The sequence below is a fragment of the Felis catus genome, chromosome B4 (genome assembly GCF_018350175.1).
Source record: "Felis catus isolate Fca126 chromosome B4, F.catus_Fca126_mat1.0, whole genome shotgun sequence".
Classification (NCBI taxonomy): domain Eukaryota; kingdom Metazoa; phylum Chordata; class Mammalia; order Carnivora; family Felidae; genus Felis; species Felis catus.
This window is the reverse complement of record NC_058374.1, coordinates 57,030,320-57,046,459: the sequence shown is the minus strand read 5'-3', so window position 1 is coordinate 57,046,459 and position 16,140 is coordinate 57,030,320. Positions and strand designations below refer to the sequence as shown.

Here is a 16,140-nt window from a genome sequence, read left to right as displayed (position 1 = left end):
TGTCACCTTCTGGACCCTACTTTAGAAGCCATTTGCAAGTCAGTCACAGACGAGAAATTTAGGCCATCTAGGACCAAATCCAAGCATCTTCTCTTGAATGGCGCTGGGGATAGGAAAAGAAAGAGTGCAGGCTGTGGGCCCAAACATGGAGCACTAAGGAGATTAAGAATCTAAATTAAAACTTGCCCTCTATATCATTTGTGTGGAGGTTGGGGAGAGAATATGCATAACATAAAATTTACCAGTGTAGACATCTTTAAAATGTACAGTCTGTGGCATTAAGCACATTTACTTGTGGTGCACCCATCACCACCATCCATCTCCTGAACTTTCATCTTCCCAAAATGAAATTCTGTACTCAATTAAGTCCATTTCCCTGCCTCACTCCAGTCTCTAGCAACCACCATCCTTTCTGTCTCTATGAAATTGAATACTCTAGACACCTCACCTTGTATTAATGGAATTATAAATATTTGGTCTTTTATGACTGGCTTATTTCATTTAGCACAACATAATGTCCTCATGGACCATCCATGTTAGAGTATGTGTCAGAATTTTCTTTGTGTTTTTTTAATGTTTATTTTTGAGAGAGAGATGGAGCACATGAGAGGTAGGTAGGAGGACAGAGAGAGAGAGGGAGACAGAGGATCTGAAGCAGGCTATGCTCTGAGAGCAGTGAGCCTGACGCAGGTCTTGAGCTCACAAACCATGAGATCATGACCTGAGTACAAGTAGGATGCTCAACCGACTGAGCCACCCGGGTGCCCCAGAATTCCCTTTGTTTTTAAGGCTGAATAATATTCCACTGTATGTTTATTTACACACTTTGTTTATCCCTCCCTCCATTGATGGGCACTTGGGTTTCTTTAACCTTTTGTCTATTGTGACCACTGCTGCTCTGAACACAGGTGTACAAATATCTATTATACTCTCTGATTTCAATTATTTTGGGTATATACCCAGAAGTGGGTTTGCTGGATCATATGCTAATCCTATATAGTTTATAGAGGAACTACCATACGGTTTTCCATAGTGACTACGCCGTTTTACATTCCCACCAGCAACCAGCAAGGTCCTGATTCTTACACATTCTTGCCAACATTTGTTATTTTCTAGTATTTTTATAACAGCCATCCTTGTGGTTTTCATTTGCATTCTGGTATTTTGAAGGTATGTTTGTCAGGATGGGAGAATGAAACATTTTATTAAATACTTCATTAGATTAATTTGTAAATTGTAAGTTTTTATAAATTTGCCATGTGAGTTTCTCTTTGCACTTTTGCCCTGGGATCCAGCAAATTTAAGACCTATCCTATTTTTCTTGCAATATACTTGGATAACATCAGAAAGAAGAGCTGACAATGTTAGGGAAAGAAGTCCCATGTTTAAACTCAAGTTGCTTTGATAATTTTCTGTGAAGAAACATTATGAAAAATAATGTGCAATGCAAATTTATTCACATTGAAACATGCTGATATGTTTTGAAAGATTTTCTCCAGTACATTAGTTTCTCTTTAAACTCCACATTTAAGTTACATTAAGAAGCTGAAATTAAGCTATAAAGATAACACTTATGGAGCCTTGAAATTGCTTTCTGAATTTTTCCTCACAAATGTTACTCCTTGTTTCTTCCCTTAAAAAACAAACAAATGCTTTTCTTACACATCAGATCTAACGCACATCTTTTAAGTTTGATTTAAACTTTAGAAGTACACATTTACCTATTTTTTAAATCATAGTCAATGACAACACATACATTTGAAAATCTCTAATCCAAGTAGTTAACACATTGTATGTATGTTAATTTTTGTTGCCAGATTTCAGTCCCTGCACTTAAGATCAAAATGTTCTGCCATTTCTGCACATATATTTGAACTTCAAGGGACTATTAATCAGGGGGTTTTTAGTTCTGTGATGTTCTTTTTAAAAACTTAGGTTTATACATGTTTGTGTATGTGAGAGTTTAGAAGTGACTACTACTTATTTCTGAGTGAGGGCTTTCTTGACCCTCAAGGCTGATTAAAGGACTTCAACTTTCATCCCAATGCCTATTTATGTTCTCAGGGTAAACTAAAACAACCTTATTGGTCTCATTTGATTAAATATTAAAAATATGTTAAATTCATTTGTATAGTATACCTCTTTTTTCTCTCTTTTATTTTTTGGTGTTTGTATGATATTTCATTTGGAGAAAATGATTCTATTTATAGAAATAATTTTAAACAATTAATTTAGCAAAAATTATATGAAATCGTTGTGCCGTCTGTTAGCACTCCTCATTCAGATAGTGGCAATGTAAATGTTTACAAATTTACTGAAAGAATCAGTATGTTTTACTACATAGCATTTAGAAAAGACAACATTTTCAGTCATAATTTTATTTTTTTTTCATTAAAATGCTTTTTGTACCCAGCTCTCCTACCTAATATGATGAAGTTTGTGATATGGGGAGGAGAGATGTAGGGAATCAGATAAAGGGAAGGTAAAGGTGGAGAGAGAATGGTGAATGTGACTTATTTTGCACTATTTTCCCAAAGAGTGTCCCCATGTCCTAATCCATGCCTATAGTAAAGGAAGGTAAGGTAATTGGATGAAACCATTCACCATCATTTGCTACTGGCTCCTGAGTAATTGCCAGTATGTGGTGTCCTCCCTGTCTCCTGTACCTTTATTTAGATTGTTTGGGCACACAAAAGGGAGATATGAAAATAGATCCCATTTCAAATGAAATTTAAACTTTGAGGGGTGCCTGGATGGCTCAGTCTGTTCAGCGACTGACTCTTGCTTTTGGCTCATGTCATGATCCTGGGGACATGGAATTGAGCCCCATGTTGGGCTCTGTGCTGAGCATGGAGCCTGCTTAAGATTCTCTCTGTCTCCCTCTACCCCTCTCCCTGGCTGGCACGCGTGCTTTTTCTCTCTCAAATAAAAAAATGAAGAAAAAAATAGAAAGAAAATTAACCAAGAGAAAAGAATCTAACGAAGATCAAAGCATCTCTTGAACTAACCAAGAGGAAAGGATCCCAAAGAACATTTTCTATGTAACAACCATAGACCCTGCTAAATACCTGTTTATTCTCTGAATAATAAATATTTAGGATTCAGTGAGTAAATAGTGTATATCCCTTTATCAGAAAGAAGGCATTTCCTATTTGTCTTTTCCAAAACAGTTAAGAGTATCTATATGCTTAAATGCTTGGTTCTATTTTTTTTAAGGTATTAACTTTTTTCTTATAATCTTTATCAATTTTTTGGTTCATAATTCCACATTGACTTATTCATTTACTGTTATAATTAGGACTACAACAAGTATGTTATACTATATTTTGTTCCTATGCTGATAAGGTTTTGAAATGCACTGTTTCTTTGTCCCTGTAAGTAAATGAAATAAATGGATGAATGGGAAGTTTTATCAACATCACTGTTACGTCTTTTCTCTAATTCCTCAAGTAGTAAAAACATTGTCTTTCCTTCTAGGTTTTTAAAAGGTCTTTCACAAAAAGTTACTGCCATTATTAAATATATATTAAATATGTACCAGAGGTTTATGTTTGTTGAAAATTAATCGTCTTATTTTATGCAGTTCATTTATGCCTTTATTCATTTCTAATTTTCCTTGCCTTTAAGAGTTCCTGAGAAAGCATTAAATAGAGACAAAATCCTTGCCTTCAAGGAGTTTACTAGTCAGTAAATGGTTTGAGGGACCAACCAGTGATAGATATTTTTGTCAGTGCATAATACTTTCAATCCAAATACTCCAGATGGTAGTTAGTAGCAACAATAGGTGAAGTTGTAATTTTAACAATTTGGGGGAAATAATCTATTAAGAAAAAGTGGCAAAATTTTATGATCTCAAGGAAGCAATCAACTAGTCTACCTTAGAATTTAAATAATCTGTTTTGTGGAATTTCTCCACCCTTCACTGAGTACCAACCTCTAGTTTAGGATAGCTGTGTAGAAATGGCTACCTTTGCAAGAAAATACAATTGTATCTACTGGTGGTTTAAAGGCCGAGTTGTCCAAACACAACTGTACTGTTTTCCCTGAAATTAGCAACAATTCATTCGCACAGGTTAAAATATGTTTGTCATCATCCTGTCAGTTTTTTGTTTTGACCCCACACGGTAGTTCAACAGGAAGAATGCCTACTAATGAACTATCAGCCCACTGCCTAGTAGTGCTTTGGTACATGTAGTACATTACAGGAAAAAATAATACTGGTTGAGTTTAACTAAGATAAATATAATTCAAGGTCATGTTGTTATAGATACAGTACATCATACCCTTAATATTTAAAAAAATATTTAATGAGCTATACCTTAGGGAAAGCCCATGATGGAATGGCTCTAGCATTTTCAATATCAGGATATGAATTATAGGGAAATCTGTATGACTTAGTTCTTTTTTGTTTTTTTCAAAAACTAAAGAAGAAAATGCATGTGTTTTAGCTGTCTTACAAGATAGTATAATGATTATATACACAAATGAGAATATGTGATAGGTGAATACTTACATATTCTATCTATGAAGTAAAGACTATATAAATTATACTATACATTCTGTTCTTCTCTTTCATTTTTCTTTTCTTTTCCCCAGTTAATTTGTAGTCATTTATGTGTCCACTATGCTATGAACTTGGTTTTATTTTTTTCATCTTCACTTCCACAACTGTTACTTCAACTCAAGTTATCATTAAAATTATTACTGGGGCACCAAGGTGGCTCGGTCTGTTAAGCATCTGACTCTTGGTTTCAGCTCAGGTCATCATCTCAGGGTTTGCAAGTTCAGGCCCTGTGTCAGGCTCCGCATGGAGCCTGCTTCTGATTCTCCCTCTCCCTTTGTCTCTGCCCCTCCCCTGCTTGCTCATGTGCATGCACACTCTATCTCTCTCTCTCTCTCTCAAAATAAACTTTAAAAAAATTATCGCTCCTAAATTTTAATAACCGCATAACTTCTACCTTGTCTTATCTTTATTCTAGTTTAAAACATCACATATATTGCTTTCAAAAATCCAGTGGCTTTCTCTTGCCTACATACTAAATTTAAACTTTGTCTTTATTTCAAGATCTTCTATAAGGTGAACTAGCCTACAAACCCAGCACTGGTTTACTCTTCACAGGGTGTGCACTCAATTAGTCACTATCTTTTCTGCCATTCACTGTTCCACACCATCTTCTGTATTCCCTTGGCTCAACTACCTCATTCCTGCTCCTGTGCCTTTAAACCGTTCTCCCTTCCTAGAATGCCACCTCCTTTTTTATTCCTAGCTTAGCTATATCTCTTCTATGAAAACACATGAGATCATACTGACTCATTTCCTTTGCCTTCACAACTTTAAAAGTGGCATACAGTTATAGTACACTAACATGCTCATTGTTTTATGTTTACCAATCTTGATTTAGGGAAGAAACTATGCATAAGCATGCTTTGTATCCTCCACTGTACTTGGCACAGTCCAGAGTATATAGTAGGAAGTCAGCACATATATATTACCTTGTTAGTTTCTTTCTTGGTATAATTAATTGCTTAATAATTAGAACTGTTACTTACTGGTTAAGGATTCTTTGCCATGTGTTTTTCTGAGTATTTGATACTCACTATGTGATTTATCTCTCACATCAACCCGATAAGCTCAGTTTTATTTATCCTGAATTTGCAGATGAAGGAACTGTGGCTGGGTTTAGTTGCCCAAGGTCACTAGTTCAGAACTGCTATTAGTGAGGTTTATCCTACTTTTAACTGTTGCAGTAGAAGTACACTAGAAGTAGAAAACCATGCGTCCTTGAAAGAGCTAAAGAAACAAAGAATGTGTGTTTACGGAGCAAGTTGAAATAAAAGCGAGTTACTTGTGTGTGTGTGTGTGTGTGTGTGTGTGTGTGTGTGTGTGTGTGTGTATACACTTATGGACACATGAGCACCAAAAAGACACTAAGTAATCAATGGATAGATTCCACTGATTATGTGATTTTTTCTTTTATATGATTTTTATTTTATATGAATTTTTTCTTAAAAAATCATTGAATTAGGTATAGGGATGAAGGAAGGGAAAGGGAATAGGAACACAATATTTTAAGTAATATAAAGAGTGGAAAACCTAATGATCTGTGGAGTTGGAGAATTTTAGAGCTTAAAACAAGTTTCAAGATAACAGTAAAGTTATTCTGCAAGGCAAAGCAGTTATTCTGTTAGTCTGGTCAACTTCATGAAATGAGTGTTCTCTTTAAGCTTTAGCTTTTTATGTTTAGGATCTCTCAATTTCTTTCTGATGTTTAGAACAACTTAACTGCTTTTCATAAAAGCATATTTATCATAATACATCTTGTATATAACTCTGGTTTTATCTGCAGTCTTTTAAAGAAAAATGTTAGCCAAGTTTTTGTTTAAAAAATTTATATAGTTAATATACAGATAGCGGTGCCTGAATGGCTCAGTCGGCTAAGCGTCTGACTCTTGGTTTCAGTTCAGGTCATGATCTCACAGTTTGTAAGTTCAAGCCCTACTTCGGGCTCTGCACCGACAGTGTGGAGCCTGCTTGGAATTCTCTCTCTCTCTCTCTGTCTCTCTCTCTCCCCCCCCCCACCCTTCCTTCTCCCTCTCTGCCCTTCCCCTGTTCATGCTCTCTTTCTCTATCAAAATAAATAAACTTAAAAAAATATATAGATACACAATTATTGAGGTATCTACAATAAGGGAGTGGGCTCTATAGTTCACAGGATACTTACTACTTCAGATGGCCTTCTGGTTGCCACTAGATTCTGTAACCCTTCCCTGTCAACGAGATCAACCAGTGGTTCTGTATTATTCTTGATTTTGCTTCAAGAACATGTAAGAAGTGAAATAAAATAATATAGTGTCTTAATTCCCTTGTTTTAAAATTAGCCAGCACATACATTTTAATGCATGGACAGGGAACTTAAATTTTTTAAAAGATAGAATTAAAATAAGTCACAGCAGCATTTTTTTTTTCTTTTTTGACAGTTGCCCACCCTTACGTAGTAGCCAACTATGAGGAACACTGTCAGCTTCTTTAAAACCACTGAAATTTCCTTTTAACTTGTGAATTAGGTCCAAATTAGGACCCAGAAGTATTAAAATTCCTGGTTTATTTTATCTGTGCAGACTTGAAGTGTGTTAGATCCCCTAAGACTTGAGGCCTTTTTCATGCTTCTATAAGATGTAAGAAGCACGTATATTTCATACAAAATAAAAAGTATTGGAAATAGATAATTCTTACTTCCAAACCTTGGTGAAGTAGGAGAAAGCCAAATAGGAGGAAGGGGATATGGGAGATTGAAAGAAATGAACAGCTACCTAATGTTAACCATACTCTGATTGACTAGTAGCTGCTGACATTTTATTTTCATTATAAATCACTTTAAATCTCTATATTATATGCAAGTACCAGTAAGGTAGATGATACCATACCGCTATTATAAAAATATTTAAATGGGTCCACCTATTTTAAAAATTTAGGGTTTTTACTTTTTCCACTCAAAAGCATTTCCTAGGACACTTTAATTAAGATAAACCTTAATTTCATATTTAAAAAGATAAAATAAATACATTTATTTGAATGATGAAAGAATGTCTATGATATTCTTTATTCCAAATGTATGTCACTTCCAACCTTTACATTCAATAAAGTGTTTCAGAGTATATTTATACTTGTATTTTCAATGGTAGCTCTTATACTTCTTTGCAAGTTGTGAGTTTGTCTATAGAGATTAATATTTGAACATTGAGTCACCTTTTATGAGTGACTGGTTCATCTATTTAATTATCTAAATAACTCAAATAGTCAATATTTTTTCAAATTATGAAATAATTCTTTAATAATCAAATTAAAATCTTGATTAATTGTTTTGTTCACATTTGTTTATCGACAGATGTTAAAATGTCCCATGTCAATCTCTAGTAGTTATGAAACAATCTTATATTTAGTGTGTACAAACCAGTAATATGTATTGTTAGCCTCTCGGCATAATACCCACTGGAATAATTTTTAAAGACAAGGATATAATATATAACACAGTATTAAATTTATAATATATAGCAATCCAGATAATTTTTTAAATATTTTTTAATTCAGTATATGTAATTTGATACATGTATTTTACTGGACAAAATTTAAATTTGCATAGTGGTATCTTGGGATATTGGTTGTTTTCTTAATAACTTCATGAACAGTTTAGAGTGAGGAGAGAAAAAACTACTTTTTTGAATTATAGGATATAATGCAAAGGTTTTTAACACAAGTGTGGAAAGTGGATAAATTCTGATATTTTAAAAAAATGATAAACTCCCAGTCATTGTATTTGACATCATATCCTTTTACTCTTTATGCAGTCTAAGACTTACTAATTAAGTCTTTTCTTTCTCACTGACTGAAATAAAGAATAATATAATTATTCCAATGTGCGTGTACACAAACACGCGCGCACACACACACACACACACACACACACTTAGGAAGAAGGGACAATCATTATTGATAGTATAAATTTATTCCTCTGGTGTTTCTGTATCTGGAATGTATCTTGCATTAGTTGGCATAATAAAAACATAATTTCATCAATAGTTTTAATGCTCTGTTTCATTTAGACCATAGTATCTGGAAACTGTGAACAATGTATGTGTGTTTTCATGTAAATATATGCCTGTCCTCAGGTTTCAAAGTTTTGTTTCTAGAGAGGACCCCCCCCTCCCCAGCTTATCAAGGTCTCTGGCTTATGCTGAGCAGTTTTATCCCTTGAATTTTCTCTTGTGGAGGTAAATCAAGATAAACTATGTCACAGTACTTTCCCTTGAGAGCTTCTTTCTTTAGTCTTTTTATTACAGAAGTTCTAACTTGCATACACACACACACACTGTACACACATGCACATCTTTTCTATCCAGATCTTAAAATTTTCACATACTGCTAAGTGGAGGTGAAAAGAAAATTAATCCAGACATTTGATGTGACTATTTGATCTAAAACAGTCTCCTTGTTTTAAGATACTATATCATATGGCAATTATTATCAAAGTGAAATTTTCTTATTATTAATTTGATTTGTTGAAGAATATTTTACTGGTTATTTAATCAGAAAGACTATGCAGTGGCTTAGTGGAAGAGGGCATGTTTCAGACAGTATTCCTTAAAACCCTAATCCTCAAGATAATTTCAGGTTTGTCTGTGTTTATATATCATGACATAAAGTGGATTTCTGGCAAGCATCCAGTTAATTTTATCAATGTAGGTAGACTGACCAGATAGTGTTCTTGAAATACTCTCCTTCCATTCCCTCTCAATGGCTTTTTTTGTATTTCTATACAACTAATGATTAGAAAAAGAATTGTTACAGGTCCCCGTTTCAACAAGTAAAACAAAACAAAACAAAACAGAACCAATATGAATTGTAAGAAAATTACTTTGTATATGAAGCTGCATTCTTTTGTAACACACTGTGTACATTTTAAAATAGAGCAAAAAGAGGTCTTGACCAGATGTTATGATATACTTGTCTTCCCTACCATTGAGAAAAAGTAAATATGAATGACTGTTATTTGTTTGGAGTCCCTGGACATCCTAAAGCTGAAATCCTTCCTATGTAGTATCTGTCATTTCTCCCCAGAGAAGTAAGTCATGAACGTTGAGATGACAATTTCTTTCTTTAAATGTTCCAGGGCGGTAAACAAGAATCCTCACAGGAAAACTACCACATCTGAATACAGGTACTTTCTGAGAGGTGCATTTATTTTATCACTGATAGTCACTTTTTTTTTCTCTCTTTCTCTCTCTTTTTCTTTCTCTCCCCTGTTTCTTCTGTAGCAGTTATATGCTGCCCAGCTAGCTGCAATGCAGGTATCTCCAGGAGGAAAGCTCCCAGGCATTCCCCAAAGCAACCTCGGTGCTGCTGTATCTCCTACCAGCATTCACACAGACAAGAGCACAAACAGCCCACCACCCAAAAGCAAGGTACCCCTTTGCAGAAGCTACCTGTCTTGCAATTGACAGCTTTACTTTTCATTCAATGGCATTTATTGAATATTATGTGCCAGCAGTCGGGTTAACCACTGGGTCTTCAAGGAGCTAAGAGTCTGGTAGGATCAATAAGGATCAATAACATACATACATTGAGCCATGCATTTATTCAACAAACATGCATTGGTAGCCAGAGTTGGAAATGTGAGTGATGCACAGATTTATTAGATATGCTGTACTCCAGTGGCTTACAGTCGTATTAAATAGATACCCATACTCTATGAAACGAAGCCTTATAAATGAATCAAAGCCTTATAAAGAGTAACAGATAAAATGCACTGGAAGTTATTAGGACAAACACCCTGCTTTCAGTGAGATATCCTGGGAGGGGTTTCCCCCCCAAAAAAGGGCAACCAAAATAGACCTTAAAATAGGAGTACAGATAGGACATACAGAAAATGTTTTATTTAAATATCAATAACTGCTATAATGTGGTGCAGTATGGATATAATTCTAGATATATCATCCATCCAATAAGATTTTCATGCAAGATATAAAGATAATAATAGTGTTAGAAGTAGGACTATTTAGAAATAGTTTTCTTTTGGGAACTAAGGAAACATTTCTTGAGAGAACATGGAAAAAGGATTGACAGGAAGAGGATTCAAATAAGTTGTTCTTTGTCTTAGGAGAGAGAAGCAGAAAACTTTGAAGCTGAAATGTTTTATGTTTGTAAGATCTTAAGGTCTTAGATGAGGATATGTGAATACATTATACTTTCTGTGAAGGAAGACAGAAGAGTGACCATAAAGTATTTTTTTCCTGAGATTACTTAGGGAAGTAACAACACATATTTTCTATTAGAAAATGTTAAGTAGAAAACTGACCCAGTTAATTTACCCCCAAAATAACAACTTTTGCTGAATTAGCTAGAATATTGTTTGTGTTCTCCATTTCCCAAATGCCATATTGGAAATAACTAAAGAGCAAAAGAATAAACAGAGAAAAAAATTAAAAAGTATTGAAAGAGAAAGAAACTCTAAGAATTTATTTTTAATCCTATTCTAGTATCCTGACAGATACCTTTCACAGTTAGTGTATTAATTCAGAAGGTGAGTTGAGAAGGAGAAGGGATCAGTTGGGAAAGTCTACTCCAGCCTCCATCTTCCCCAAATTCTTAAGGACCTTTTCCGTATTATTAAGAGGTAAATACACTTGAAAGCACAACTAAACCTGGACAAGGAACCTAGACCATGATTCACCCATAATATGTGCAAACATATAGTTCAAATTATTGTACACACTGCTGTGATATTGGGAAATGTACAAGTGCACCCTTTAAGAACTATTTCAGCCGTGTAATGAACTTGGCATGTTCTGTACCTAATGTGCACCCAAGATCTGGACTGCTTTTCTTTATAATCAGAGAAGAGCATATTTTTTAAAATTTGATAATAATTATAACATTCGTTAACTAAAATTTAATTTTAAAGCAGTGATATTTTGAGGTCTTCATGGACCAGCAATTTTAATATATTGCATGTATGGGCTAATTTTGAGTAAAATAAATAGCTGTAGCAGCATAGTCACCGTCACACGCAAATAATTCCGTGAGATATTAGTCTGTTTTTTTCCCTTGATTTATTAATGTGATTTCATACCATGTTTCATAATGATGCTTACATTATGACATTTCATATTATGATTTTAGACTAGATAGTTCACTTGTAAATAACTAGTGGGCTCTCTTTATTACCTCTAGAATAACTTTTTGTCATTATTATCTTCTCCCCAATTTACTTACTCAAATAATCAGGAAGCTTTTGATGTCAATCAGCCTCATCCATTTATGCATCTGTTCATTCATTCATTCATTCATCCATCCGTTCAAATGTTTACTGAGCAGTTGTCACAGTGATACTTTTTTTAGGTAACGATGGCAAATGCAAAAGTGATTGAACGTTTGTTTTGCCAAGACTAGAACACTACTTATTGAGTTCTATGGTTCTAGACACTCATAGAATCCTATACAACCCTATATACCAGTTGCAAAGCAGACTTATTATCCATCTCAGTGATAATCCTCTGCCACTTTCTTAGTTTCATATACCTCCATTTTTTAGTACAAGTGAAAAAGTGGATTGTGTTTCTATACCTATGATTTTACATAATTTTAAAATATATTTTGTGGCTTATCTTTAAAACTCAGTGTAACTTTTTAAAAACTAGCCTGCTTGAATTTTTTATCAGGTAAAGTTTAAGAAAGTAGGAGATATTGTGTTTCTTCCCATTTGCAATTGTGTAAAAGACATTAAAAGTTTAACCAACCAGTAAAGTGCCTCTTTTTAGGTAATAACATGATTTAATAAAAATATGTCCTCTAGCACGCTGTCTACAACCACTCTTATTGTCAGAAAAGATGTCTTAAGTGTGCTTGTGTTTTAGCTCAGCAGTAAAGTTTAGTGCATTAAAAATAGTCCGACCAATAAATATTACTGTTGTCATTTTAATGAAGAACATGGCCAAAAAGATACAACCAATAGTAAATAAAGAGGACCCATTTCAATACATGAATTTAGTTTCTTGCAGCATGAAACTGACATTTATACATGGCATTATAAACATTTTCACTTCACAAAGCTATTTTATTTATTAGAATAGCCATCATTTATTGTTCTGTTTATATTTTTAAACAATCAGTTCTTAGTGTCCTTTGGGCATTTTCTGTGTGTTTTATTGGTCTATTTTACTATACAATGGAATTATTTTATGAATGGGCTTTATGTGTCTGTATACCTATCTGACATAAACCAAAATGATGGTTTATGTTGAAGATATATTTATTGTTTGGAACAATGGAATTGTCAGCCACATCCAAGTGATGATGTAAGGAAAATGATCTTATTGGCAGCTGTCAAAAATCAACCATGTTCTCTGGGTTTTATTGCCTGCCCTTCTTCCTAGGTGTGCCTTTGCCTTTGAGTCACAACTCTAGAGAAGGACACAAACAAAACTTATTTGCAATTTGCAAAAAATGGAAGGGGGGAATCAAAAGGAGGGGGCTCCAAAAGACTGTAAAATTGTACAGCATGAGTCCTCTGATGCATGCTGTTTTCAATCTGCTGTGTGCCAGTTGGAGGCTTGGGGAGTGTGTGTGCGCACGAGAAAGGATAATGCTGAGAAATGATAGAGTGGCTGTGACCTCCAAGCTCAGCCTGGAAATCCAAGACATTGATTTCACTTAGCATTCCTGCTGAGAAATCTGGCGGAGTTCAGTTGTAATAAAAGAACAAGATTCTGTTCTAATGGTAATGGCGTATGACAGACATATCACTTTGTCTGTCCTCAGCACCAGAGAGAGGAGAATTGGAGAAAGGTCACCTGACCTGCCTGTGGTGTTGTACGAGTGCTGTACTGAGCTTTGAGCTGCTGCCTAGGAACATAATTATTTATAATATTAAATGATAAAGAAACCTTTAGAGGGTTCACAATGAACCTCTAAAAAAACTGCAAACAGGAATCGCATTCTGTAAATATGAAAACACAAAAAGAAATCTGGTCTCTTCAAAATCTGCATTGGAGAATATGAGTAGTGTTGCTTGTTGAGTTATATGTCCTTGAACTTACTGCTTATGAACTGTTTTCATTAATACCTGACATATTGTCATTGGTTAATTTTTCTTTCTTTTTTTTTAATGCCTTGATATTATTAGGCAAAAGCCAAGAAAACTATTTTGCCAATGGTTAGAAAATTAAGGTCATCAGCAGTTGTTGTTTTTTTTTTTTTAATTTCTCATGTGTTACATAAAATCCTTTTTAATACATGTACACTTGTCTTTTTAAAAATTGGTCCCCACCGCTCTGGATTCTACTCCAGGACCATTCTTTTCATTAACCAACAAAAAGAAATATATTTAGCTCTTCAGAGATATTCTTGTGTCCTTGCTGTGTCTTCACAGCTAGCTTATTGCTAAATATTGGTAAATAACTGAATGAAAGTATGAAATCATGAACTTTTGTGTACAAGAGATCCCATTTCAAGGGAATTTTACAAATACCTCCACTTTTCATATTAAGGAAAATTATTTAGTCAAGTTATTGTTTAGCCATATTGGTCCTTAAATCTCATAGACAGAATTGCTGCTCTGACTGTTTAAATTCCTTAACAAATGTTTAAATTGATTTGTGTATAGTTTAGCATTTTGTCACAGGATGCATTAATGTATTAGTGACTTTCATTTTTACACCAACATATTTCCTTACTTAAATGACTTTCTGAATTATTTGTTGCAGTCTTTTAAAAACCTAGATAGCCTTTCCTGTGTGATAGTAACTGATCTCTTGATAACATTTGTTTTGTAAGAAAAAAATGATTTCCCTTAAAAATAATAGACTCAATGTCAGCCTTAAAATAGTTATATTAGGAGGAAGAACATTTTTACTCAATTTCACACACCACTCACACAATTGTTGGTAATAGACTTACAATTCCATGCTACCAAGAAATTCTCGTATGTCATAGATGTGCTATCTGAATTTTATATGTTAAGTGATTTGCCATTGTAAAAGTAGCCACCTCTTGGGAAAATTACAAGAGCAACTTGCAAATACCATGAAATGTCTCTTGGCATTTGATGAAAACTTGTATATTGCCTGCAACAACCAAGAATAGTTAGTTTGAAAAGCTGGTGACAAGACAGAACTCCTGGGTGCTTTTCTTTTACCTTTGCTATGACCCTAGTCATACTCCTTGGTCACAGTTGTGTCTCTGTCGATGACAGGAGCACGTAAATTGTCTGAATCAATTCTTTTTTGTTCTTTTCAAATACTTCTAGCAGCGATGTTCCCATTTGCTCAGCAGTAGCACCTGGGAGTTATGACAAGGGAAAGAAATATTTTCCAACAAGACAGAAACAGTCCTAGCCAGCTGATCAGACACAATCAGATTCTTTCAGCTGCAATATCCTTATAAATATTGCTTAAAATTCAGAAGCAAGAAACGAAACTATATTGTTATCTGATCTTCTTTCTCAAGTGCAGTAATGAAGATCTTTTCTGATTTGGTGGCCAGGTGTTTGTGTTAGTGATGCCTGAATTGCCAATGACTCTTATTAGGGCATCTATTTTTTTTTTTTTTTGCTGTAATGGTACCAATCACATAGTTCCATGCTATCAAATAAGCATTACATCAGTACACACTCATCTACAGGGTAGAATTTTGTAGCTAAATACCATGAGGCACAAACCATGGTACACATACAAGATTAGTATTATGTTGGGAACATGAGAAATCCGAGGATAATCATGATTCATCTTAATTGAAAATTAGTTCGAACAGGAGATGTGGGAAATAAAGCTTTTTGCTAACTTTGAGATCGTGTTCTGTAATGCTATCTGGGGGAAAAGGCTGAATACCAAAGTCCGCACACAGTGTAACAACAATCAAGTTGAAACACCACTAACACTAACTGTAAAAACATTATTTTTAATATTATGGGAAACACATTCTTTAAAGAGAAAGCAAATGAAATCAAAGAGATTTTGTAAGTTTTAAATGGACCAAGGCCTTCACAGGAGTACTTCCATGATGAAAGTTTTGAAAAATACTGTTCAATATAACTGTTGACTTCATTTCATATTTTTTACATTTTATCTGGCCACAAAAACTTTGTGCAGTAGTAGTTGCTAGAGATGTAAATTCCCATATGTAAAAGTTCCTAGAATGCTAGTATTTGATGTATTCTTAGATCTTTTCAGGTCAAGATCACAAATAATCTTTATTGACTACCCTGGGCTGGAATTCATCTCTGAATGTGGTATCTCTGAATAATCCAGAGTGCTTCACTAGTATTAATAAGAGAGGAACTGCCATTCATCTATAAATGTAAGAACAGATAAAATCACAGATCCATTGTGAAACTGTTGAACGTGGTACTTTTTACATATCTCATTTTCCCCAAAACTTCAGAACAGAAGGGGGTGTTAGCCTCAGCTAATTATAACCACATTTAAATTGCCCATTTTCTATTCTTGTGCTTTAAACACTGTTTGGCATATCAATTAAATGCTAGAATTTCCCTAATACCTTGCTCTGTACACCTGCTTTGTGTTTTGTTGAATAGCTGTTGAACACCTCTCTCTCTCTGGTATTTCAATATCTGTGAAATAGCAATT

General features: G+C 34.3%; 1 protein-coding gene across 39 annotated transcripts in view; it reads left to right on the top strand.

The window, feature by feature from the left end:
• SOX5 (SRY-box transcription factor 5) overlaps positions 1–16,140 on the top strand; it is a 1,017,940-nt gene that overhangs the window by 933,271 nt on the left and 68,529 nt on the right. For 37 of the 39 annotated variants that reach the window (XM_045062619.1, XM_045062611.1, XM_045062623.1 and 34 more), the window contains one exon: positions 9,814–9,960. The exons of the other annotated variants lie outside the window; for them this stretch is intronic. In XM_045062619.1, the coding sequence (XP_044918554.1) occupies positions 9,814–9,960 (147 nt within the window). The remainder of the gene's footprint in view (positions 1–9,813; positions 9,961–16,140) is intronic. 39 annotated transcript variants of the gene reach the window in all.